We start from the raw sequence: 25,802 nt of genomic DNA, 5'->3' as shown, positions 1-25,802 counted from the left end.
TGCCTACAAAACAGTTGCTGCATTCCACAAAGTAATTCACTGCATGAATTGCTTTGAGACCTTTTACTGACATGATAATGTGCCAAATAAATACTAGTATTTGTTTCCCCACACCTTCGCCTGCTTTCTCTCTCTATCTGCCACTTCAACAGTTTCTCTCCCATCCGTAGGCCTCTTAAAACCTCTCTCATTGTCTCTGGATTTCTATCTGATTTTAGTCACTCTGTGTGATCCTCTCTTACCCTGGTGTCGCCTTTTCTCTGTCTACCATTCACTCAGGATGCTTCTCGCACACTTTCCCCCTCCTCTCTCAATGTCTTTTGTCAACTCTCTAAACTTTTCTCACTATGTCCGACACAGACGTTCCCTCCATAGCTCAAACTTGATCGTTTCCACCCACTGCAGGCTGACCCCAGGTGTGTATATAAAACTTTGTGTGTCAAATGCTAGTCCAGGCACAACTTATCAGGTTTGCCACAGTCCTTTGCTGAGTGAAGTGGCTCAGAGGTCACCGTTGGGACCACTATTGTTTAAAATTTACATTAATGACTGATTCACAAAGTCAATGCAAAATAGTCAAAAATTTATAGAGGATGCCAAAGCAGGAGGGACAGTCAGATCACAGGAGGTCGTTCAGAAATTACAAAATGAGTCGGACAGAATATCTAAGTGGGTAAAACAACGGCAGGTGAAATTTATTGCGGGCAAGTATAAAGTGCTGCACGTAGAATGGACAACACAGATGCTCCATGAATGATGCTGAAATAGTTAAGGATGGAGTTGAAAGAGACCTCATAGTCTTAGAGTCAACATTCAACATGTTCAACCAGTGCAGAGCAGCAATTAACAAAGTCGATAAAATGAGCCCAAACAGTCGAGTACAAGTTAGAGGAAATAATGATCAAATTGTATTGGACTCTGGTCCAACTGCACCTCGAGAACTGTGACCCGTTGTGGTCACCGAGACACCAGGGAGACACTCGAGAACTGTGACCAGCTCTGGTCACCGAGACACCAGGGAGACACTCGAGTACTTGACCAGCTCTGGTCACCGAGACACCAGGGAGACACTCGAGAACTGTGACCAGCTCTGGTCACCGAGACACCAGGGAGACACTCGAGAACTGTGACCAGCTCTGGTCACCGAGACACTCGAGAACTGCGACCAGCTCTGGTCACCGAGACACCAGGGAGACACTCGAGAACTGCGACCAGCTCTGGTCACCGAGACACCAGGGAGACACTCGAGAACTGTAACCAGCTCTGGTCACCGAGACACTCGAGAACTGCGACCAGCTCTGGTCACCGAGGCACTCGAGAACTGCGACCAGCTCTGGTCACCGAGACACAAGGGAGACACTCGAGAACTGTGACCAGCTCTGGTCACTGAGACGCAAGGGAGACACTCGAGAACTGTGACCAGCTCTGGTCACCGAGACACCAGGGAGACACTCGAGAACTGTGACCAGCTCTGGTCACCGAGACACCAGGGAGACACTCGAGAACTGTGACCAGCTCTGGTCACCGAGACACTCGAGAACTGCGACCAGCTCTGGTCACTGAGACGCAAGGGAGACACTCGAGAACTGTGACCAGCTCTGGTCACCGAGACACCAGGGAGACACTCGAGAACTGTGACCAGCTCTGGTCACCAAGACATCAGGGAGACACTCGAGAACTGTGACCAGCTCTGGTCACCGAGACACCAGGGAGACACTCGAGAACTGTAACCAGCTCTGGTCACCGAGACACTCTAGAACTGCGACCAGCTCTGGTCACCGAGACACCAGGGAGACACTCGAGAACTGTGACCAGCTCTGGTCACCGAGACACAAGGGAGACACTCGAGAACTGTGACCAGCTCTGGTCACCGAGACACAAGGGAGACACTCGAGAACTGTGACCAGCTCTGGTCACTGAGACACAAGGGAGACACTCGAGAACTGTGACCAGCTCTGGTCACCGAGACACAGGGGAGACACTCGAGAACTGTGACCAGCTCTGGTCACCGAGACACAAGGGAGACACTCGAGAACTGTGACCAGCTCTGGTCACCGAGACACCAGGGAGACACTCGAGAACTGTGACCAGCTCTGGTCACCGAGACACAAGGGAGACACTCGAGAATTGTGACCAGCTCTGGTCACCGAGACACCAGGGAGACACTCGAGAACTGTGACCAGCTCTGGTCACCGAGACACAAGGGAGACACTCGAGAACTGTGACCAGCTCTGGTCACCGAGACACAAGGGAGACACTCGAGAACTGTGACCAGCTCTGGTCACCGAGACACAAGGGAGACACTCGAGAACTGGAGGAACAAAGAGAAGAGCGACTCTATTCTCACGAGTTAGGAGAAAGATTGGAGAAACTTGGACATTTTTAGTGTGAGAGGAAGTAGCGGAAAGGCAATCGGGATAGTTGTACGGGAAAGGCAAACCCTGAAAATTACTTTCAGCTAAATTGTGAGAGTCAGACAAGGGTACACAGGTTCAAGCTAGTTTAAAGAAAATTTAGAACCAATATCAGGAAGTTCTTCAGAGAGAGAGAGAGAATGGTCAATACATTGAATGGACTTCCAGATTGAGTAGTGGAGGTGAAAACCCTACATAATTTTAAAAAACAATTGGATGCTGCAATGGGGGACTTCAAGATCTTTCTGGCTGTTTGAACGAACCAGAGTCAAACATCCTTCCTCTCACAAAATGATCTTGTGATATGCAATGTAATCAAATTATATATGTATAAGTTAAATGCCATGCATAAAAGTATACATCACACATACTTGTGGTGGAATTGCAGAGATAAGACAAGAGAGATCCCACAGATAGACATCCCAGTTACGTGCGCAGCGGAGCTTCATTAGTTACAGCTGCAGACATGTAGCATTGGAGAGTCCCAGTTTGCAGCAACTCCACCTGCAGGCAGGTCCCAGCATCCAGCTGCAGAGGGGGCTTTTAAACCAATAGCAGCTCAAATCCAGCGCAGCTCACCGAGTGAGAGACAGAATGGGGATAGTGAGAGCTGGAGTCCAAGATCAACTTGTGAATAAATATGCAGGAGTGAGAGGCAGTGCCTCACCGGGCTCAGGGTCGCGCTCAGACTGAGTGGGCAGAGAGTGAGCAACACTGCTGCGAGGTAGTGGCCAACCCAAGCATTTTGCTCACGTGCTGCCAGCCTGAAAGCAGCTGGACCCACCTGCCATTATTGGTGGTCTCGACCTGCTCTGACTATTCATCACCTCCGCTTATCAGTAACTATTAAAATGATGCATCATCATCAGGAGCGTCTGCATTGGAACTGGACTGGTGCCTCAATTTAAACATTGGTCTGACAGTAATATTACAGTTGCATGGTTTCAAAAGACCAATCAGCTCTTCAAAAAGGGGCAGATATGAAGAGAGGATGGACAGTGGACACACTATTATATAGACTACTACGATGAGTACATTAGAGCATTTCCAGGTCAACCACAACCCGAGAGCGGCAAGCACCCGCAAAGATGTACTGGGCCACTGCATTATTAAAATGCTTCCACTAAAAATCATGTATTACAAAGTTCTCTGAATATTCTGCTGTTGAATTATAGATGGCAAGTGTGTAAAAGCACTTTCAATAACAATACTTCCTCTAATTTGGAAAAAGCAAAGCAAAATATTTGAATTATCTAGCCTTGTAGCCGAAGTCTGTTCTCGGGATGTCTGCGACTTTGGGGCGCGAGCTCGCCATGAATCTGCTCATTTGATATCACCGATGGCCCACAACAGTATGCGGATCGATGGAATCCAGTGGTGATCAGTGACATGAATCTGGTCATTACTGTGGAAATGACTTATGAAATAATACTGGGCGGCCTGCTGGTGGCGCTGTCCAGGGAGAGTATAAATACTCGGGATTGGGCCCAGTTTGCTCAGGACATTCCTCAACAGGAACTAGTGAAGGACACAACTAGATCTCCAGGTTGAAAAACAGTTGATTAAAGCCTTGTTTAATACTTAGACCGAGTGCCTAATTGTTTTTTTACGTTAATCAGCATCCTCATTATCAATGAGCAGAGGAGGGAAAATTCAATTATGGCCATGTACACAGCGGGATGTTCAGCCCTTCCCCCCAAAAGATGGATTATCCTGCAGGCAACACTTCTCTTACATTTCCCATAGTTTAGCTTTAGGTGTAATTGGTGCTTTTAAAATTTTGTATGCATCAAAGGAGGAACAGATAACAGAAGAATGGTAGTTTGACACTAAGTTATGTCTTCCTCAATCTTTGCATATTATTCAGTTACCATGTACAGCTGAATAGATAGACAGCCAGCCCAAGTCTCAGGTAAAAAAAAAAGCCCGTGGACATGGTCCCTTTGAGAGTTTGAGCACAGTGTCTGCCGTGGTCCGCCCACCCATACTGTGCAAATAGCTTCATACTGGAAGCATCGCTCACTTCTTCTGGAGATAAACAATAACAACAAGGTGACCAAGAGGTTTTCAAGATGATGAAAAGCTTTAATAGAGTAGAGTAGAGAGAGAGAAAAAGTATTCCCTCTGGCGAGTGGATCAATAACCAGAGGTCATAGATTTAAAATCATTGGCAAAAGATCGAGAGGGGAAGCGAGAAGAAATGTTTCACTCAGTTGTTGGAATCTGGAACGCTTTGCCTGAATCGTTGGTGGAAGCTGATTCCATCAATAATTTTTAAAAGGGAGTTGGACGGGTACTTGAGGATGAGGAACTTCCAGGGTTACGGACAAAGAGCGGGGATGTGGGACTGAGCAGGACTGCTCTTTCAAAGAGGCACGACGGGCCTGAATGGCCTCCTTCTGTGCTGCAAGTTTCTATGATTCTATGAACAAGAAAGCGAAGCACACAAACAAAACGTGCGAGATCAGAGAATGGAGAACAAGGATGGGAAAAGGATCTGTACGTGGAGGCTGAAATACATTCAATGAATGAGGCAGACACATACCAAGAGGCAATGAACATTTTGGATCAATGGGGTTAAATTGAACTTTTTTCGCGGGCAAGAAACGGGCGACAGAACAGGTGTGGAAAAGGAAACTGGGCGAGGTATAAGGGGCTGTTGAACCACCATCACGTGCTCCTCTCCCAACAATAAAAACTGAAATGACCCCCAATGATTCACCATATATAGGTGAGTTACAACAAAGTAATACAGAAGATAAGCAACAGAAGGTGGGGATTCTCTGATTTGATGTGGCGGCCAGCCAAAGACTGGTCACTTCGAGTTGTGAAACCAGACAGTAATGGGTCAACAGTGACACAATTAGAATGAGCTTTCTCTTTTCTTCAGGATGTAGGGCGGGTAATCCGATCAATCCAGGGATAAGATAACAAAATGCATCCTGCAATCCATTGAGCTGATGCTGTTTAATAATGGGCTTAATCTAATGTTTCGTTAGCAAATGAAACAATGTTTGTATAAGCAGATGTCCTTGGCTTTATCAATGTACAAAGCAAACACTGATCGATGGGGGCATCTTCCTTCAAGGGAACTGGACAATGAGAGATAACATTTCAACACCGTTAATTTCCTCGGGCAAGTGAACTTCAGACACAATTGTAACTAAGAATTTAGGATTTTGTATTGCGTCTTGCTGAACCACTTGCAGCAATTACATTCCTGGATTGGTTTTTGAAAGCATCCAAACCAGTTTTCCATTATCTGACTTCAGGGATCAATTTGGAGCAGTGCAGGGAAATTACCGTGACATACCACAAATGTCACCGTGAAAGGGAAAATATATTCAGGTCAGGGGAGGTTGCCAAGCAGATACATAATGAACAGGGCCATTTCACCCCCCACCCACCCACGGCAAACAGAAGTATTGAAACATAAATCACCGAGTGACTCAGAGAGCAGCATAGGTGGCGGGATGGCAGTAGCTCACAACGTGTAGTCTAGGGAGAGTGAAGAAGTGGTGCAGAAAGGAAAATTAGCCAATGAAAAGGTGAATATATAGCACACCACCTGGAGTGGGCGGATTCCAGATCAGTGTGTGGTTGGTGGCAAAGCCACAACAGACACCTCCAGATCAAAAAAGGCAAACAAACTGTCATCTAAATCACTCCACACCTCAAAAACATAAACCACGCTATAAAAATAAAACCACGCTGGTCTGTAAAACCTGTCTTTCAGAGAAATTAGGCGAATTGGATCATTTCTGTATAATAAAAGGAGATTGGCCATTCCAATAGAGAGCGAGAAATGAAGGATAATCAGGCAAAGCAGCTGGAAGAACCATTAGTACCTTTCTGAAAAGCAATAATCTTTCACAGTTCAAATCAAGTGCAAGATAAACAGTCCTTTATAACATTTTTCATCACTGCCAATGTAACTAATCTCATTACACATCTCCGGACAATATAAAAAATGAACCTCCTCCATCTCTTACGCAAGTACATCGAATTAGTGTAGAATCAGTCAGTGCTAACCTCAGAACAGTTGTAATAGCTGGCGCTGTTTCTGTCTTGTACGTCTGCTCCCCAGGCCACACAAAACTTGAGGGGATAAAAATCTTTGTGGGTTGGCTGTTTGCCGTTCGCCGTAAGGTTCCCTCTGTAGAACAGTTCTGATGCCAGACTAATGAAAAAACAGCAAAGAATGATTAAATTGGCATACAGCTACAAAATATATAGCACTTTTCAGTTAACCCACGTGATACATAATTTCACTCATTTAATGAAAGGTATTTGCTCAAAGTTCACATTGAGTTTTAGGGGAAACATCAAGTACATACTAATAAATTGAGTTCAGATAGATCTCCACATGGTGCATTGCATTACTTGACTGTAAATGTTACACCATGAAGAGATCGCAAAGTCTCTGTTTGAAGAAGGGACTCAGTCGAGAATATTTTTGTGGACTTTATGGGCTGAGGGTGTTTTCCCTGTGGTGAGATCGCCCTGTGCAGATGCGTGGGGGACTGGTTTGTTACAACTCCAGAGAACGCATGGCAGTTGGCTGTGACAAAAGAACTGTCAGTCATCCGGAATGTATGGGTTCGTCCGACAGTCCTGGGAAAAGGAAGGGGGCCATTGACGAAGGGGCTAAGGACCCTGAGGCACCTGTTGAACTTGAACCTATTAGATAGCCACTCTAATATGCAAAGCATTTCTCACCTCCATCTCAGAAGAGAAGCAGAACAATGAACCCACTGGCCTCAGCCAGCCAAAAAGGAGCCAGTTTTTTTCCCCAACACAAAGACCGAAAGATACGTCCCAGACTTAGGGCCATTAATCCAATACTCATGGGTCCGAGGATGACTCATCACTGATTAAGCACCGGAGTGCTTAGAAACAAAAAGATTTTAAAGATTGGCAGGAAAAGATGGGGGTAGCCAGACTACTATAAAAATAGATTCTTTCCCACCATTCTCTCTCTCTCACTCCCTGCTCCAACAAGATCGAACTAACAAGAAGTACCAGAGAAGCCGCCGAGCGGAGCGATCGAAACCGACCGCGTGTGGGGGTAAGCACAGTCTCTCAGAAGTGAAGCTTTTGGGCTATTCCGAGGGTGGGAGCTTCGTTTGGTTCAGCCGGGCGAAGGGGTTTATGCGACTGGTTAATTCGTTGGTAGGGGTGGAATTAGAGTCCACCATAGCAACAAGGGAATGACTGCTTGTTATAGTCCCCAGTTTTGTACTGTATGTATGTTGTTTGTAACCTGGATCTTATTCTCCACAGAGACAGTGATTTTGTTCAGTAGTGCATGTTTTAGTCAGTGTATGTTGGACCAAGTAAATACAAGTTTGATTTTTCACCGAAGCATTCCTGTCCGGGACTTATTTCATTTACACTCTGAATAATAATTCCCGGGTATAGAACGTTCGTAAGGCGGGGGCGATTTGAACCGTCCGTCTAGCAAATGGGCTCGGATCAAAAACCGCTTACAACCATCAAAACTGACCAAATTTAAAGAAAGAAGAGTCGCATTTCTATAGCGCCTTTCATGACCACAGGACATCCAAAAGCGCTTTAAAGCCAATGAAGTGCTTTTGAAGTGTAGTCACTGTTGTAATGCAGGAAATGTGGCAGCCAATTTGCACACAGCAAGCTCCCACAAACAGCAATGTGATAATGACTAGATTATCTGTTTTTAATGATGCTGATTGAGGGATAAATATTGGCCCCAGGACACCAGGGAGAACTCAACTCCCCTACTCTTCTTCAAAATAGTGCCATGGGATCTTTTACGTCCACCTGAGAGCACAAACGTGGCCTCGGTTTAACATCTCATCCGAGAGATGGCGCCTCAGAAAGTGCAGCACTCCCTCAGTCCTGCACTGGAGTGTCAGCCTAGATTGTGCGCTGAAGTCTCATGAGTGGGACTTGAACCCACAACCTTCTGACTCAAAGGCAAGAGTACTGCCCACTGAGCCGCAATGACACTGAACCGGCAGGTACAAGAAGTTCCCATCCCGGCAAAGCATATACAGGTGAGCACCCGATGTAGATTATTCCATGGGGATCTACTGTGGACAAGAATGAAACAGATAGCATTATTCATCCACCTCTGTGTCTTGTTTGGACTGGTCTATTTCATGATTTTAACACCCTCCACCTTAAAACCTGGAGCTCTGCTCAGTAATTGAAGACATCCCACAAGGCTGACATTTAGAGTCTTCATGATAACTACAGAAAGAACAAAGCCAGGGAAGCTACCTTAGCAGGGAGGGACTACAGCGGTTGTTATTGGGGATGGCACGAGGGGGCTAAACCTTCACTCCCTCACACCCCAATATTCCCTTCAGTAGTGGTCCAACTGACGGCTTCCGATGTCAAGCAGGCCCTGAAATTACTGTCAGTGCTGTGGGGGGCACTTCTGTGGCCAAGTAAATGTTCGCTGTTCCAGCACAACACAGCAACAAAATTCATGCCTGGGTTAATACTTCCCTCCTGATTTTGTGTTTGTTTCTCTCAGTGGGACAGGGGTGTCTGGGAGAAGGTGCATGGCATTGCATGCGGTCCATTCATGCGACTTCAGGGCCGATAGATGGACAGTCACTATGGGAGTGATATGTCAATGGCTGAAGGGCATTACAGGAAATGCCCCAATAGTTTTGGGTTGTCTAGTTGAGAGGAAAAGGCCAATGTATGTTGGGATGAGGAGAGAGCCAGGAAGTCTGACAGCTCTTCAGATGCCAGTGTCAGGAAGTGCAGGACAATTCAGGAAATTTAGTTTACTATCTCAATGCATGTTTTTGGACTAATGTTACCATGATAGATTTAAATTGGAGTACAGCTGTTTACATCACCACCTACAGCCATAACTGCACATAGGTGTTGACAATTGAAAATAAATTGAGACAGAGCCTGACGTAAAAGTTAATGATTTTTGAAATGGAATGTTACAATCCACTCATAAATTTTTGTAATAGATGGTTCATTAATACATTGTGCAAACACTTTTCATGGGTGTCACTCACTGGGAGTAACCCATTCTAAGTGCAGATTTAAAAAATGCTGAAGCAGTAAGGTTCCAAGGCCCAATTTTGAACATGAAAATAAAAAAAAGGCAATGCGTACAAAGAGATTACAACTGAGGTTTTAGAAATGTACCAACAATGCGAGCCCAGATGTTACTGTTGGCGACATTAGCAAATAAACATCACATTTCTAGGGTTAATGTCTCAGTTACAATTTGGACAGAGGAATGTCATGAGAATGTCACGATAGCAAAATACTGCGGATGCTGGAAATCCGAAATAACAACAGAAAATGCTGGAAAAACTCAGCAGGTCAGGCAACGTCCGTGGAGAGAGAAATAGAGTCAACGTTTCAGGTCAAAACCCTTTGTCAAGGCTGAAAAAGCACAGGAAATGAAACCGATTAAAAGGCCAGTTAGGGGACTGGGAAATGGGGATGAGAGGGCTGTGAAACCGAGTCTGGGCAGATACCTGATCAAACACGAGAAGGGAAACTGGAAGGAATGAAGATGAACAAGGTTGAAGAGCCAAACGGAGATCCCGTCGAAGAGAAGAGCAGAACTTCTTCAAGGTAGCCATTCTTAGAAGAGGTGTGGCAGTGAACCAAACACTAGTACGATAGCAAAATACTGCGGATGCTGGAAATCCGAGATAACAGAAAATGCTGGAAAAACTCAGCAGGCCAGGCAACATCGGTGGACTTGCTCACTAATATTACCAACAGTAAATTCTAGACTGTAATGCAATACGTTGTCACCTGATATGGAACTACTGCTGACAAGACAAGAAATGCGTCACCGTTCCAAAATGAAGACCACATGGGGGTTGGAGAAAGAACTGTGGGTTCTTGAAGTGGGAGACCAACAGGGGTTACGGGTTTTTTTTTTTCTAATTCATTCACGGGATGGGGGCGCTGCTGGCTAGCCCAGCATTTAGTGCCCATCCCTATACAACAGAGTGGCTTGCTCGGCCATTTCAGAGGGCAATTAAGAATCAACCACATTGCTGTGGGTCTGGAGTCACATATAGGCCAGACCGGGTAAGGACGGCTGACTTCCTTCCCTGGACTCTGGATGGAGCAGGCTCAATGCCCCAATGACCTTTTTTCCCCACTCTGAACCTTAAGCACACTGTGGACTACCACTGCTTTCCTCTTGGCTGCTGGTTTTAGAGCAGTGCTGACGAGCTTCAAAACTGTGTGGTTGGTCACCTGCCCTCAGGTAAAATAAGCAGCAATCAGACCCAAAAAATATTGAAAACAACACCAGTTCCTCTTGATCCTTTTGTGTACATTATGTCGCTGAACTATACGGATTAAGGTGGTCTCATGTTTGATCCCCCATATGTGCAGAGTTGGCCATTCTCACTAAATAGTACGTGGGTGTTACAATCAGCCTCGGCCTCCTTTGGCAAAGATTCACACTCCTCATCGCTACCCAGTCAGTAACCCTTCTGGACACTGGATGAGGAAAGGAGGAGTCCAGGCTGTGATGCCCCCACAGTAGAATGGCCCATCAATTCTCACACAAACAAATGCCTGCAGAACTAAACCCCAAGATAAGTCATTATCCTGGAGAAGGAGGCGATGGGTGGAGGAGGAAGGGGTAGAGAAAGGAAGGAGGAGGCAGGGATGTTAGGGGAGGAGTGAGAAGAAAAAATTCCAGGAAACTGAATGCATAAAATCTGTGATTATGCAATCTACATAAATCCCTGTATCAGCATTCCAAAAAGAAATTAAAAGTAAATACAACAACCCCATTTTAGATCCAAGTGCCAGCATTATGTTTCTCACTGCAGATTATGATGTCAGATGATACTGTTTTTGACAAAGTGCAGCTATAGTCAAGTAATAACAATGGTAACAAGATCTCATAAACTAGCTCAGAAAGAATTTGATGTGCCACACTGTCTAGCAACATGACAAATTTACAAACTCAGGCATATTACCATAATTAAATACATATTCAGGGAAAACATTCAATATACTAGCTGACAGGTTTCGGCAATACCTGATGATGACTTCATGTGATCTGTACTGTTCTGATAATGATATATGACAGCAGAAGTCAGGTGGGTAGAGCTGTGATAAGCGCTTGATCAAAGAAATGTGGAGGTTTCGTTCTCGAGCAAATTCGCTGTATACCACAGGATTAAGCTGGAAGGCAAAATGGGAGTTGGTTTATAGATTTAAATCAAAACTCTTACCATTGATGTCCCCAATTAAAATAGCAAAACACAGATTATTTTGTAAAGCAACCCACATGCACTCCCCCAATGGCTCAGCATATAGGTGAGCCAAACAAACCAGCAAGGTTCCAGGCTCAATTGCCCAGTCGGTGCGGAGTTAGCTGATCTGAGCCAGGACACCATGATTAGCCTCAGCAACCCTTGGTTAGGGAAGTGGGATGGATAATCAAAGCTTCTGCTCACCATCTGTGAGTTTTGGTGTGACTGCAGGCGTGTCGATGCTGAATCAGGACAGGGTAAGCTTGGCTTTGATGGTCCTCTTGGTATAATTCACACACAGTTCAGATACTTGAAAGGTGACTGGCACCTGTCGACCTGTACCCAAGCACAAGTCAAACTCTCGAGGGGAGGTGTGGAGAAAATTGGCCAAAGAAAAATAAAAGTAGCGCATTTTCATCCCCCAGAGTGTGTCAACCTCAGCCAAGTCTCACCAAAGAAACAAACATTTGGAATCAAGATAACATCCATACCAGGGGCTTGGGGGGTGGGAGGAAGTAAAATTAATACAAGATGAACATGTACAGCATTCACACTTCGAGTGCAGAGGCATTGCAGCAGTTTGCACCTCAGAGGGGGAATAGGAGATAATGTGAGGGAGGACAATCATAGAATCGTGGAATAGTACAGCACAGGAGGCCATTCGGCTGATCAAGTCTGCACCAACTCGTTCAAACAGCAATCCCGTTAGTCCCACTCCCCGGCTCTTTTCCCATATCTCTGCAGTATATCCGTCAAGTAATTATCCAATTCCCTTTTGAAGGCTACTACTGATTCTGCATCCACCACCCTATCAGGCAGCGCATTCCAAATCCCAACAGCTCGCTGTGTAAAAAAATGTTTCCTCCTGTCGCCTCTGGCTCTTTTGCCAATCACCTTAAATCTGTGCCCTCTGGTTATCGACCCTTCAGCCATTGGAAACAGTTTCTCTTGATTTATTCTAGCTAAACCCTTCATGATTTTAAACACCTCTATCAAATCTCCTCCTAGCCTTCTCTGCTCTAAGGCGAACAACCTCAGCTTCTCCAGTCTATCCACGCAACTGTAATCCCTCATCCCTGCAACCATTCTAGTAAATCTATTCTGTCCCCTCTCCAAAGCCTTCACACCTAAAGCGTGGTGGCAAAAACGGGACACAATACTGCAGCTGGAACCAAATTGGTGTTTTATTTAGGTTTAGCATAACTTCCTGGCTTTTGTGCTCTATTTATAAAGTCCAGGATCCCATATGCTTTATTAACAATCTACTAATTAGGAGAAAAGTGCATATTAGAAATATTTTGTTAGAAAATAATACCATACACAAAGGAGAAACGTTGAAGCAATCAATCATTTTCATTCCCTTTTTGAGCTGTTGCAGAGGATTAAATGGTGAAGCATTTCCACGGCTGTTCTTGGCTGAATTTTGTTTTGGGGGTGTGGGGGCAGCAAGGGGAAGAGAGGCATAATGACTTTCCTTCCCTCTCATTTTGACAAACCATATCCCAACAATCCATCTCATTTCAGCAACTAGATGCTGCAATAAGTGGCTGCACACTAAACAAGCCTTCCTTCTACTTGTGTGGAGAATAATGGGAATAAAATCCTAGTCTCCCATTCAATGCCTTGGAGCTTCAGTGTACAAACATTCTCCCTCTGCATCCCAACCCAAACAATGCCTCATATAACCAAACTCCTCCACACGGGAAGTTGGCAGGATCTGGGAATGAGATGTTTCCATAGCTACCAGCATTGCATCTCGAATTGTCAGGCAAGAGGCACGATTCAGTAGATTGAGTCAGTCTGTGTCAGCTCTTCCTCTCCAGCTACCTCCAAGATCGAGCACCTCATATTTATGCGTTAATGATCAGCAGAGATTGATTTGCTCAGTTTTCAAAATAATCCTCACACATACATCATGTCAGAACTGAAGCCAGCCAATTCTATGGGCTTGCAGGGAAAGGCTGTCACCCTGTGGTTGCTGAGACACATATGAAGTACCACCACAGAGGGGAAAAGACTGCCCAGTGTCCTCAGTGGAAGAAGACAGTCGCTTCACATCCCACAGAGGGGAAAAGACTGCCCAGTGTCCTCAGTGGGAGAAGACAGTCCCTTCACACCCCAGAGGGGAAAACACTGCCCAGTGTCCTCAGTGGGAGAAGACAGTCCCTTCACACCCCAGAGGGGAAAACACTGCCCAGTGTCCTCAGTGGGAGAAGACAGTCCCTTCACACCCCACAGATGGGAAAAGACTGCCCAGTGTCCTCAGTGGGAGAAGACAGTTCCTTCACACCCCACAGAGGGGAAAAGACTGCCCAGTGTCCTCAGTGAGAGAAGACAGTCCCTTCACACCCCACAGAGGGGAAAAGACTGCCCAGTGTCCTCAGTGAGAGAAGACAGTTCCTTCACACCCCACAGAGGGGAAAAGACTGCCCAGTGTCCTCAGTGAGAGAAGACAGTCCCTTCACACCCCACAGGGGAAAAGACTGCCCAGTGTCCTCAGTGGAAGAAGACAGTCGCTTCACATCCCACAGAGGGGAAAAGACTGCCCAGTGTCCTCAGTGGGAGAAGACAGTCCCTTCACACCCCACAGGGGAAAAGACTGCCCAGTGTCCTCAGTGGGAGAAGACAGTCCCTTCACACCCCACAGGGGAAAAGACTGCCCAGTGTCCTCAGTGGGAGAAGACAGTCCCTTCACACCCCACAGGGGGAAAAGACTGCCCAGTGCCCTCAGAGATGAAAAGGAAGCTCCCAAGTGAAAACAAATAATTTGACAAACTTTTATTTTTACATTGTTATTACTGCAGCCTCTGAGTAGGCAGTTAAGAGTAGAGTGCATTTGTGATCAAATTTGGCTCTCTCGCCGAATAACCTGCCTCGGCAGTGCTTTTACTGCGAGAGAAATGAGTGACGGGGCTAATCCAAATATAGAGAATTACCTGGAGGAAAATCCATCCATAACCACTAAAAGTGTGTGTGTATGTTTTTACAGTCTAATTGGCCAGGGACAGTTGCCTGCTGTGTTGAGCCAGTTAAGAGATTCCCAGCTGAATCTTATTGCAGTCCTTCTACTGAACAAAAGCAATGCTTCAGCAGACATTTTATTCAATTTGGTTAGGGGAATCAGCTCACTTTAGCGGAAGCTTTGAGCATTTCGAACAGCTGCCAGTTACTGTAAAAACACTGCATTGTCTGAAGGTTTTTTTCATTTTTGAAAAATTTATCTAATGAGAATAACGCATTGCAGGAAGACATTTCAAACTTGCTTGCAGGAAAAAGTTGCTTCCTTGAAAAAGTGCAACATCCCCACCGACACCTGGGAATCCCTGGCCCAAGGCCGCACAAAGTGCAGGAGAAGCATCCGGGAAGGCACCGAACACCTCGAGTCTCTTCGCCGGGAGCAAGCGGAAGCCAAGCGCAAGGAGCGCACGTCAACCCAAGCACCCCACCCACCCGCCCCTTCAACCACCGTGTGCCGCACCTGTGACAGAGACTGTAGGTCCCGCATTGGACTCATCAGCCACCTGCGAGCTCATTTTTAATGTGGAAGCAAGTCATCCTCAGTTCCGAGGGACTGCCTAAGAAGAAGCAGCAGCTTGCAGGAGAGGCGTAATCAAAATCAATCCACACAATGAGTTAAAATCATTGAATAAATATTCATAATGAAGTGAGATTCTCAAATCACAATATGCTTTAGTTTAGGAATTATCTCAAGAAGTTGAAGACAATGGGGTCAAGTAGCTTAGGTTGAATTTTAACTGGTAGCCCATGCAATATAACTTGGGCTACAGCATTGTGACCATCTTGGCAGAGGGCTTACGCCTAGAGTGGTCAGAAGCATTCAGCAGCCATAGCAATGAGGTGGGACGAGCTATCCACCTTCTGCCAAGTCAATGCAGTGAAGATGGCACTCGATCATGATCACCATCGATACACAAACAGAGATATTGGAAGAGAGGAAACAAAGACCGTTCCAAGTCTAAAATCAACACGCTATGAAAAAATGCGAAAATCTTAAAAACTTCTGATTTCAAAAAAGATCTGAAATGATTAATGAAATGGAGAGGGTTGATGACAGTAGCATGGTTGATGGATCTATGGACTCAAAAGGCATTTTAATAGACTGGTTAGCAAAAATAAAGCCCATCAGATTAAATGGGCAGTGGCAAAGTGGATACAAAACTGGCTAAGGGACAGAAAGCAGAGAGCAGTGGTGAAGGGTTGTTTTTCGGACTGGAGGGAGGTATACAGTGGTGTTCCCCAGTATTAGGACTACCGCTCTTTTTGATATATATTAATGGCCTGGACTTGGATATACAGAGCATAATTTCCAAGTGTGCAGATCACACAAACTCAGAAATGTAGTAAACAATGAGGAGGATACTAACAGACTTCAGGAGGACATAGACAGACTGGTGAAATGAGCAGACACGTGGCAGATGAAATTGAACACAGAAGTGTGAAGTGATGCATGTTGGTAGGAAGAACGAGGAGAGACCATACACACTAAATGGTACAATTTTAAAGGGGGTTCAGGAACAGAGGGACCTGGAGGTGTATGTACACAAATCTTTGAAGGTGGCAGGACAAGTTGACAACGCTGTTAAAAAGTACAGGGGATCCTTGGCTTTAATAATTGAGGGATCAAGTACAAAAGCAAGGTAGTTATGCTGAACCTTTATAAAACACTGGCTGGGCCTCAGCAGAAGTAGTGTGTTCAATACTGGGCATCACACTTTAGGAAGGATCTCAAAGCCTTCAAGAGGATGCAGAAGAAATTTACTAGAATGGTACCAGGGATGAGGAACATCAGTTACGTGGAGAGACTGGAGAAGCTGGGGGTGTTCTCCTTAGAGCGGCTAACAGAAAATTTGGTCGAGTAAATAAGGAGAAACTGTTTCCAGTGGCAGAAGGGTCAGTAACGGGACACAGATTTAATGTGATTGGCAAAAGAACTAGGGGTAACATGAACATACTTTATTTTTTAAACACAGTGAGTTGTTGTGATCTGGAATGCACTCCCTGAAAGGGTGGTGGAAGCAGATTCAATAGTAAGATTCACTAGAGAATTGGATAAATACTTGAAGGGAAAAGAAAATTGGCGGTGGAGTATCAGAGGCAGATTGGTGTGAGAGTGGTAATGAAGCAGGGCTATGACTGAAGAGCAGGGGAGTGGGAGTAATTGGACAGCTCCACCAGAGAGTCAGCACAGGCACGATGGGCCAAATGGCCTCCTTCTGTGCTGTATCATCCTAGGATTCGATGATTCAAAACATGCTGTGAATTGGGTGGGATAAATATGAAAAAGCTCTGTGCAAAACTGGGAAAGAACTAGATAATCAGCCATGGAAACCCTGAACTGAACAAAAGAGGAAATGCTTTGCACTCAGTTAACTGAAAAAACAAGTTTTTGTCGTCACTCTTTTATTGCAGCTATGTCTCCTTGTACAGAAGAATAGATGATGTTCCTCTAAGACTTTAAATGCCTGCAGGAGCAAAGCAAACCACATGGTTTTCCCCAGCATACGTTGCCTTGTTCTGGAACTGTACCTCAGTTCCTTTTCTCATATAAGCAGCTGTCGACACAGCAGAGAAAGTGGTCTTTCTGTTTCTCGGAAATCCCTCGATTTATCACCAAGATGTAATTTATCAAGAAGACTGTCTTTCCTCAACTACCATCTCTGACTCCCATAACCCACCTCCAAAGCTCTCTCTGCGTTCCATTACAACTCCCACACCAAGTGTCTATTTGCATGCTTCCTGCCAGCTGGTACACCACAGGTCTCTGTGGCTAGCTGCTGATGTTGCCAGTGCTTGAATTCAGCATAGTTTAAAGAGAATGCAATTAGAAGCAAGCGCTCTTTAGCAGAATAAAGAGACTCAACTAATACTTCATACAGCCAGAGATTGGCAGAGACATAGTCTATGTCACTTGTGTATGTTCCAGGTAGATCGTAAATGCACCAATAGGTGCTGTAAAGCTTTGCAAATTATTTGTTGCTTTTAAATAATGCATTGCTGCAAAATAATTAAAATATGGATGCAGGGCAACATGAAACAAAAAAGCCATGCAAAACAAGTATTTGAATTCCATCTCCTTCTGCTTCACAACAGCCTGGAGCACTCCTGATGCCTTGTGGGTAAAGACATTGTCCTGTACAAGATAAGCCAGAAAAAGCCAGGTTCAATTCTGTGGAAAATTGTGCGCTTTGGGTGATTTTTCTGTAATGAATGTCCTGGTTTTCAGAATATACAACAAACTCAGGAAAGCCCTGCACTGTAGCAAAAGGAAGGGGGTTAAAAAGTACAAGTAACTCTTGGCAAATGTCTAATTTTAGTAACATCTTCACTCCAACATGACGTAAAACTTAATTCTGCTGCAGCAATAGATTATAAAAATTGAGAGAGATTTGTATAACTGCTGAAGTTCTGTTCTGTAGTTGCTCTGGGGCAATGTTACCAATGCCCTTTCTGCCACGGTGTTGAATGCGAGTGTGCTAATTAAACATGCATCAGGATAATTTGGGTTAAGCAATGAATCTGCATTTGTGAGATAGGACAACATTCACCCAGTGAGACGGTTTAATGACCAGAGGCAGTCACGTGGAATTTTATCTCCAGCCAACTGGAGGAGTCTCACTCCCGATGCAGGATTCATCCAGATTGTAAGCCTCTCCCTCCAAATATATCCAAACAATCACCATACATGTATTACAACAGCAGTAGCTTTTAAACAGTTCGCAATTTATATATTTTTTTTTTACAAATAATGGTTCTCATCACTTTTATAGAGCCATCAACATTTTAATGAATTGTTTATTTTCATAAACACATTATTTCCCATTCTATTTCTGTGATACACAATCTACACTTCCTTCAGCTAAGCACCCAGGGAAGCAGAAAGGATAGCATGCTTCTCCAGATTTGGAATCACCTGGGGTAAAGATGGAAAAATTGCCTGGGGAGAGAGGGAACGAGAACCTAGCAGAGATCAGAAAGTAAGGCTGGAGAAGGTTGCACAGGTAGAGTGGGCGAGACATGGTGCGATATGAATATGAGAATTTTAGAGTTGGTCCTTTGGGGAAGAGAGAGTCAATATTGGTCAACGAGAATGGGTAAGCAGGGCTTAGTGTAGGACAGGCTTCAGGAGAATAGTTTGGGGCAATTTGGAGTTTATGGAGGGTGAAGGTCTGGATGCTCGAAGGAGGCCACTGGAGATGTCGCAGCTGAAAGGTCGCAAAGGCATGAATAAGGATTTCAGTCACAGTGGGAGTAAGGCAGGAGCAGAAGCAAGCAATGTTGTCGAGGTGAAAGTAAACCGTCTTGATGATGGGTAGGAAAGGGGTCTGAAGTTCAGCTCTGGGTCCAACAGAACATTGAGGTTGCGTGCTGCTTGGTCCAGCCTAAGTGAGCAGCTCGATAAGAAGGGAGGGGTGGAGTCAGTGGCAAGACTGGAGCTTTTGCTGGGGACTGAAAATAATGGCTTCAGTCATCCCAAGGTTAAACTGGATGAAATTCTGGCTGATCCATTCATCATTAGTGATTTAGACAAGGACATGAATGGAACTGTTCTTAAATTCTTAGTCGATATGAAAATGTTCCAGAAGTAAATTATTTAGACCAACTCAGCAGGTCACAGGCCAATCTAGAAAGATTAGGTGACGCGGCCCATGTGTGACAGTTGGATTAAGCATGGAGGGGTCAGGAAACTTCAGGCATGTTCCAACCATGCAGGGTTATCTGTTAAGGGTAATGGATCAAGAAAGAAACATGGGGTAATTGTCACTCAATACAAGTGCCCAAGCAGTGTGAGGTGGCTCCAAGGAAAGCATAAGAACATAAGAAATAGGAGCAGGAGTAGGCCAATCGGCCCCTCGAGCCTGCTCCACCATTCAATAAGATCATGGCTGATCTGTTCCTAACCTCGAATATACTATCACTCTCCATCCCACCCGAACCCATGTGATCTCCCGGGAGAGGCGAAAAACCAGATAAAAAACCCAATGGTCAATTTGGGAGAAAAAATCTGGGAAATTCCTCTCCAACCCATCTAGGCGATCGAAACTCTTCCAGGAGATCACTCTGTCCCTATATTTTCTAGTACTTACCTTCTGTAAAGGCGATCTCCACCCCAGCACAGGAATAAAACCATCTCCTGAAATCTAACACAGAATTAGAACACAAGAAGTAGGAGCAGAACCAGGCTACACAGCCCCTGGGCCCGCTCCACTTCCCACAGGGCCATGACCATTCCGAACCTAGACTCATGTCCAATTTCCTGCCCGCTCCCCGTAACCCTTAATTCCCTTTACTTCTAGGAAACTATCTATTTCTGTTTTAAATTTATTTAATGATGTAGCTTCCACAGCTTTCTGGGGCAGCAAATTCCACAAACCCACCACCCTCTGAGTGAAGTAGTTTCTCCTCATCTCAGTTTTGAAAGAGCAGCCCCTTATTTTAAGATTATGCCCCCTAGTTCTAGTTTCACCCATCATTGGGAACATCCTCACCGCATCCACCCGATCAAGCCCCTTCACAATCTTATATGTTTCAATAAGATCGCCTCTCATTCTTCTGAACTCCAATGAGTGGAGTCCCAATCTACTCAACCTCTCATCATATGTCCACCCCCTCATCCCCGGGATTAACCGAGTGAACCTTCTTTGTACTGACTCGAGAGCAAGTATGTCTTTTCTTAAGTATGGACACCAAAACTGTATGCAGTATTCCAGCTGCGGTCTCACCAATACCTTGTATAACTGCAGCAATACCTCCCTGTTTTTATATTCTATCCCCCTAGCAATAAAAGCCAACATTCCATTGGCCTTCTTGATCACTTGCTGCACCTGCAGACTAACTTTTTGAGTTTCGTGCACCAGGACCCCCAGATCCCTTTGTACTACAGTACTTTCCAGTTTCTTGCCATTAAGATAATAACTTGCTCTATGATTTTTCCTGCCAAAGTGCATAACCTCACACTTTCCAGTATTGTATTCCATCTGCCAAATCTCTGCCCACTTACTTAGCCTGTCTATGTCACTTTGCAGGTTTTTTATGTCCTCCTCACTCACTACTTTCCCTCCCATCTTTGTATCATCTGCAAACTTTGATATGTTACACTCGGTCCCCTCCTCCAAATCGTTAATATAGATTGTAAAGAGTTGGGGTCCCAGCACTGACCCCTGCGGAACACCACTAGTTACTGATTGCCAGTCTGAGAATGAACCATTTATCCCAACTCTCTGCTTTCTGTTAGAGAGCCAATTCTCCACGCACGCCAGAATATTACCCCCAATCCCGTGATTTTTTATCTTGAGCAATAATCTTTTGTGTGGCACCTTGTCAAATGCCTTTTGGAAGTCTAAATACACTACGTCCACTGGTTCTCCTTTATCCACCCTGTATGTTACTTCCTCAAAGAACTCAAGCAAATTTGTCAAACATGACTTCCCCTTCATGAAACCATGCTGAGTTTGTCCTATTAAATTAATGTTTATCCAAATGTCCCGTTACTGTCTCCTTAATAATGGACTCTAACATTTTACCAACCACAGATGTTAGGCTAACAGGTCTATAGTTTCCAGCCTTCTGCCTACTACCTTTTTTAAATAAGGGAGTTACATTAGCAGTTTTCCAATCTGCCGGGACCTTTGCTGAGTCCAGGGAGTTTTGGAAAATTATTACCAATGCATCCACAATCCCTACCGCCACTTCCCTCAAGACCCTGGGATGTAAGCCATCAGGTCCAGGGGATTTATCCGGCTTAAGTCCCATTATTTTACCAAGTACCACTTCCTTAGTGATTTTAATCGTATTTAGCTCATCCCCCCCAGAGCCCCCTGTTTGTCCAGTGTTGAGATATTCTTAGCGTCCTCTACCGTAAAGACTGATACAAAATATTTGTTCAGCGTTTTTGCCATCTCCATGTTTCCCACCATTAATTTCCCGGTCGCATCCTCTAAGGGACCAACATTTACTTTAGCCACCCTTTTTCTTTTTATATAACTATAGAAACTCTTGCTATCTGTTTTTATATTTTTTGCTAATTTACTTTCATAATCTATCTTCCCTTTCTTCATCAATCTTTTAGTTATTTTTTGCTGTCTTTTAAAGACTTCCCAATCTTCTATCCTCCCACTAGATTTGGCTACCTTATATGCCCTTGTTTTTAGTCGGATACTATCCTTAATTACTTTACTTAGCCACGGATGGCTATCTTTTCTTTTACACCCTTTTTTCCCCTCAGTGGAATATATATTTTTTGGAAGTTGTAAAATAACTCCTTGAATGTACACCACTGATCATGTACCGTCTTACCCTTGAATCTATTTTCCCAGTCCACTCTACTCAATTCCACTCTCATACCTTCATAGTCTCCTTTATTCAAGCTCAGCACGCTTGTTTGAGATCCAACCTTCTCACCCTCTACTTGAATATGGAATTCAACCATGTTCTGGTCACTCATTCCAAGGGGATCCTTTACCAGGACATTTTTAATTAATCCTGTCTCATTACAAAATTGGGTTTCATGTCACAGTGGAAGGAAGTTGTGTGGTGCAAAGACTGAGTGAGGAGAGAGGGGATGACATCTCAGTGACGAACCATACAACCAGACATTTACAGCACAGAAGGGGACTATTCATCACATTGCATCTGTGCTAGCTCTTTGCTAGAGCAATCCAAAACTAATCCCACTGCCTTGCTCATAGCTTTGCATCTTCCTCCGCTTCAAATATTCACCAATTTTCCCTTAAAAGATGCATTTATCTCTGTCTCAACCATTCCCGAAGAAAGCATTCCTTGCTCCAATAACACTGTATAAAGAAATATCTCCTAGCCTCTCACCTCACTTTCAATGTCAATTTTGAACTCATGTAAGAAGTCACACAACACCAGGTTATAGTCCAACAGTTTTATTTGAAATCACAAGCTTTCGGAGCGCTGCTCCTTCGTCAGGTGAAGTGAACTCATCACCCTTTGTCACTGACTCACCAACCAGAGAAAACAGTCTTTCACTAGCCAGCCTTTAAAAACACTTGCTAATTACTCTTAACCTTCTCTGCTTCAGTGGAAATTGTCCCAGTATCTCAAGTCTTTCATCAAAGAAAGTTTCCCATCCTTGGCAACATGCTGCTGAAAATGAAGTCAAATTGGGAATCAAGGGCAGTGGATGAGAAGGACTTGAAATGAAAGGTGGAAGAGGGTAGCGAATGAGGAACAGTGCCCAAGGAATTGCAACACAGCCGAAGGGACTTGACGAAAGCCACATTGTGCCATCATTTGTGCGGGGCATGTGTACTCAGGCTGGGAGGGTAGAGTGAGGGGGAGGCGTCACTGGCCATGTGCCAGGTTTCTGAGCCCCAGGATATCAATAGGTTCACCTCGTTGGATGGCCAAGCTGTTGCTTGCGAGGCAGAAAACATTTTTGAGGATGACATAACCTGGTCAATGGTTGTTGCGCCACAGATGGGATTGGGTCAGGGTTCAGCAGAAGGTGAAAGGGGACGCAGAGAAGATCAGTAAGGTTAACTGACGGGGAGCAGGCTGGGTGAGATGGTAATCGGCAGTGGGCAATGAGGGACTTGGAGCTGTGATGCTGGGAAAGCCAGTGACAAGTGCGAAAATAGCCGAGGGCTATAATAGCCGAGGTGAAGGATATCAATGGTGGTGCAGGAGTAGTCTGTGGGCTCATTAGATCTCAAAGGAAACCAAAATCTCACATCAGACTTTCTACCAGCAGCAAAGATGTGCGCTTCACAAAACGACAGTTTAAAATTGAATCTCTTTGGCTGAAAGTAAAATGTGTGTGTGTGGGCTGAGACATGTCTCCAGTCACTTTGGTTAATAACATAAGGGCCTATTTAGGTTGGTGTGAGTGGGAGCGGTGATTAGTTTTTAAATAGTGGGTGGCAACTTCTAAAAGAAAACCCCGACAGCAAATTCAATCGTGCCATGCGTACCTTCCCCGACAATAAGACAGAGATTCCCCAGCTATCACAATGCTGTTTCTCAATCCTTCCATGAGACATTTCATACACGCAGGATTAATCGAAACCAGACAATTGAGCTTTTTATTTTGAAGCTCATTTTTATCAATTGCTTACGTCACATTTAAGCTGTGCCCAACAGTGTGAGAGAGCTGATAATCAGCAGAGATAGTCTTTAACGTGGGGGGCCGGGGGGGAATTGGAGCAGTAACCGTGTCATTTCAACTGTGTGCGTTCATTCAGCTCCCTCACACTGTTGGGCTCAGTAACTGCTCCCATAGCATCGCCATTGTCATCAACATTCTGCATTTGCACAAACCTATTCCCCACACAGGAGGGATACAAAAACATAAAAATTACTCTTTTGCAGTCCAGACCCTGCCTGGAAGTTTATTCAGGAAAAATCTATTTTATTGACCTGACCTCTTCCCTACATTACCAGTTTCTAATTAGGACTCTAAGTAGCATTACAGGAAACTCTCTTTTAACCGGCACCTAAATATCCGGAAACCTCTCTTAACCGGCAAAATTCAGGAGTAGGTTCAGCTAAGTTTTACTATATATTAGTGGCCATGTAACCGGGGTTCCTGGATCTGTGGCCGTGTAACCGGGGTTCCTGCACCTGTGGCCGTGCAACAGGGACTCCTGGATCTGTGGCCGTGTAACCGGGGTTCCTGCACCTGTGGCCGTGTAACCGGGGTTCCTGGATCTGTGGCCGTGCAACAGGGACTCCTGGATCTGTGGCCGTGTAACTGGGGCTCCTGCACCTGTGGCCGTGTAACAGGGACTCCTGGATCTGTGGCCGTGTAACTGGGGCTCCTGCACCTGTGGCCGTGTAACAGGGACTCCTGGATCTGTGGCCGTGTAACCGGGGTTCCTGGATCTGTGGCCATGTAACCGGGGTTCCTGCACCTGTGGCCGTGTAACAGGGACTCCTGGATCTGTGGCTGTGTAACCGAGACTCCTGAACCTGTGGCCGTGCAACAGGCACTCCTGGATATGTGGCCGTGTACGGGGCTCTCGTACCTTGGTAAGTATACCTCTCTGTAATCCGGACTTTTTGATCAACCAGCACCACGCCGGTCCCGTCGGTGCCAGATAAAAGAGTTTCCTGTATTTAATTTTTTAGTATGATTTACAAAGCTGCGAGAAATTGGATCCCACTGCGAGACCTGGCTGCAGCTACGATCCCAAGGAACTGAAGTGCACAACTCTTCAATTATATTTCTTTGTTACATTTTTAGAAAGAATTGCCCCACTGCAACATGGGCATTTCGAAAGTTAAGAGAACAGTTCAATCTTGAATTAATTGATGCATAAGTTACAATATCAATTACAAAATGTTATATAATATCTAATACCCGTTACACAGAAACTCCAATAAAAACACGGTGGCAAAGCTTCACCCAGCAAAAGGAGGTTACAATTAGGAATGACATCCCTAAGGATGAGATAGTAATTGGCCAGGAAAAGAGAAGGAAAAAAAAGGAGCTGGATTGTTTAGTCCACAGACTATTTGCAAGCTTAAGTTCCACAGTTGTCTCCAAATACCTCAAACAAAATGGCCAAGAATTGATAATAAATGTGCAGGCTATTTGGCAGGAGTGGGAGTATAGAAAGAGGACCTCAGTTGAACTCTATTCTCCCCTCACCAAACATCAACTTTTCCAGCAAATGTTTCTGATAGTCAGCAATAGGAAGCCTAGCCAGTCTTACACTCCCTAAATCAAACAAATTGAGGCTAATTTGTCACACTGCTATCACCAGCCCAACAGTCCAGAGCTTGATCCTGGGACTCTCCTGATCAGTATGGCTCAGCTGTTCACCAGATATGAGTTCACCGTGCAGAGGGGATCCATGTTCCCTTTTTTAAACCCTCTGTTTGAAAGCTGAAATTACTGAATCTTGAGGGGATTTTCTGGCCAAATTATACTGTTCCCTTCTTATTGTATAAATGATCCCATTAGGTGGTTACATGAATGAAATCTATATATAATGCAGGCTCAATGCCATCAATGAAACTATCCTTTAACAGGCAGAGTAACAATTCAATGCATGTAGAGTCAGACTTGGTTAATGCTTATTCATTTAGAAACCTCATTTTGTTGCATAATAAAATCAATGTACTGATGCGACATTAAACCATCGTATTA

General features: G+C 44.8%; 1 protein-coding gene across 2 annotated transcripts in view; it reads right to left on the bottom strand.

Annotated features, from left to right (window-relative positions):
- Positions 1-25,802, bottom strand: part of LOC147110285 (ATP-dependent RNA helicase with zinc finger domain-like) — a 332,514-nt gene that overhangs the window by 171,325 nt on the left and 135,387 nt on the right. For both annotated transcript variants that reach the window (XM_086000110.1, XM_086000111.1), the window contains exons 18-19: positions 11,449-11,594; positions 6,447-6,594 (exon numbers count right to left, since the gene is read on the bottom strand). In XM_086000110.1, coding sequence (XP_085856236.1) covers positions 6,447-6,594; positions 11,449-11,594 — 294 coding nt within the window. The remainder of the gene's footprint in view (positions 1-6,446; positions 6,595-11,448; positions 11,595-25,802) is intronic.

The sequence above is a fragment of the Somniosus microcephalus genome, chromosome 11, assembly GCF_052327205.1.
Source record: "Somniosus microcephalus isolate GS21.2 chromosome 11, FLI_Smic_1.0, whole genome shotgun sequence".
Lineage (NCBI taxonomy): Eukaryota > Metazoa > Chordata > Chondrichthyes > Squaliformes > Somniosidae > Somniosus > Somniosus microcephalus.
Note: the sequence above shows the minus strand (reverse complement) of the source record. Positions and strands in the feature narration are given on the sequence as shown.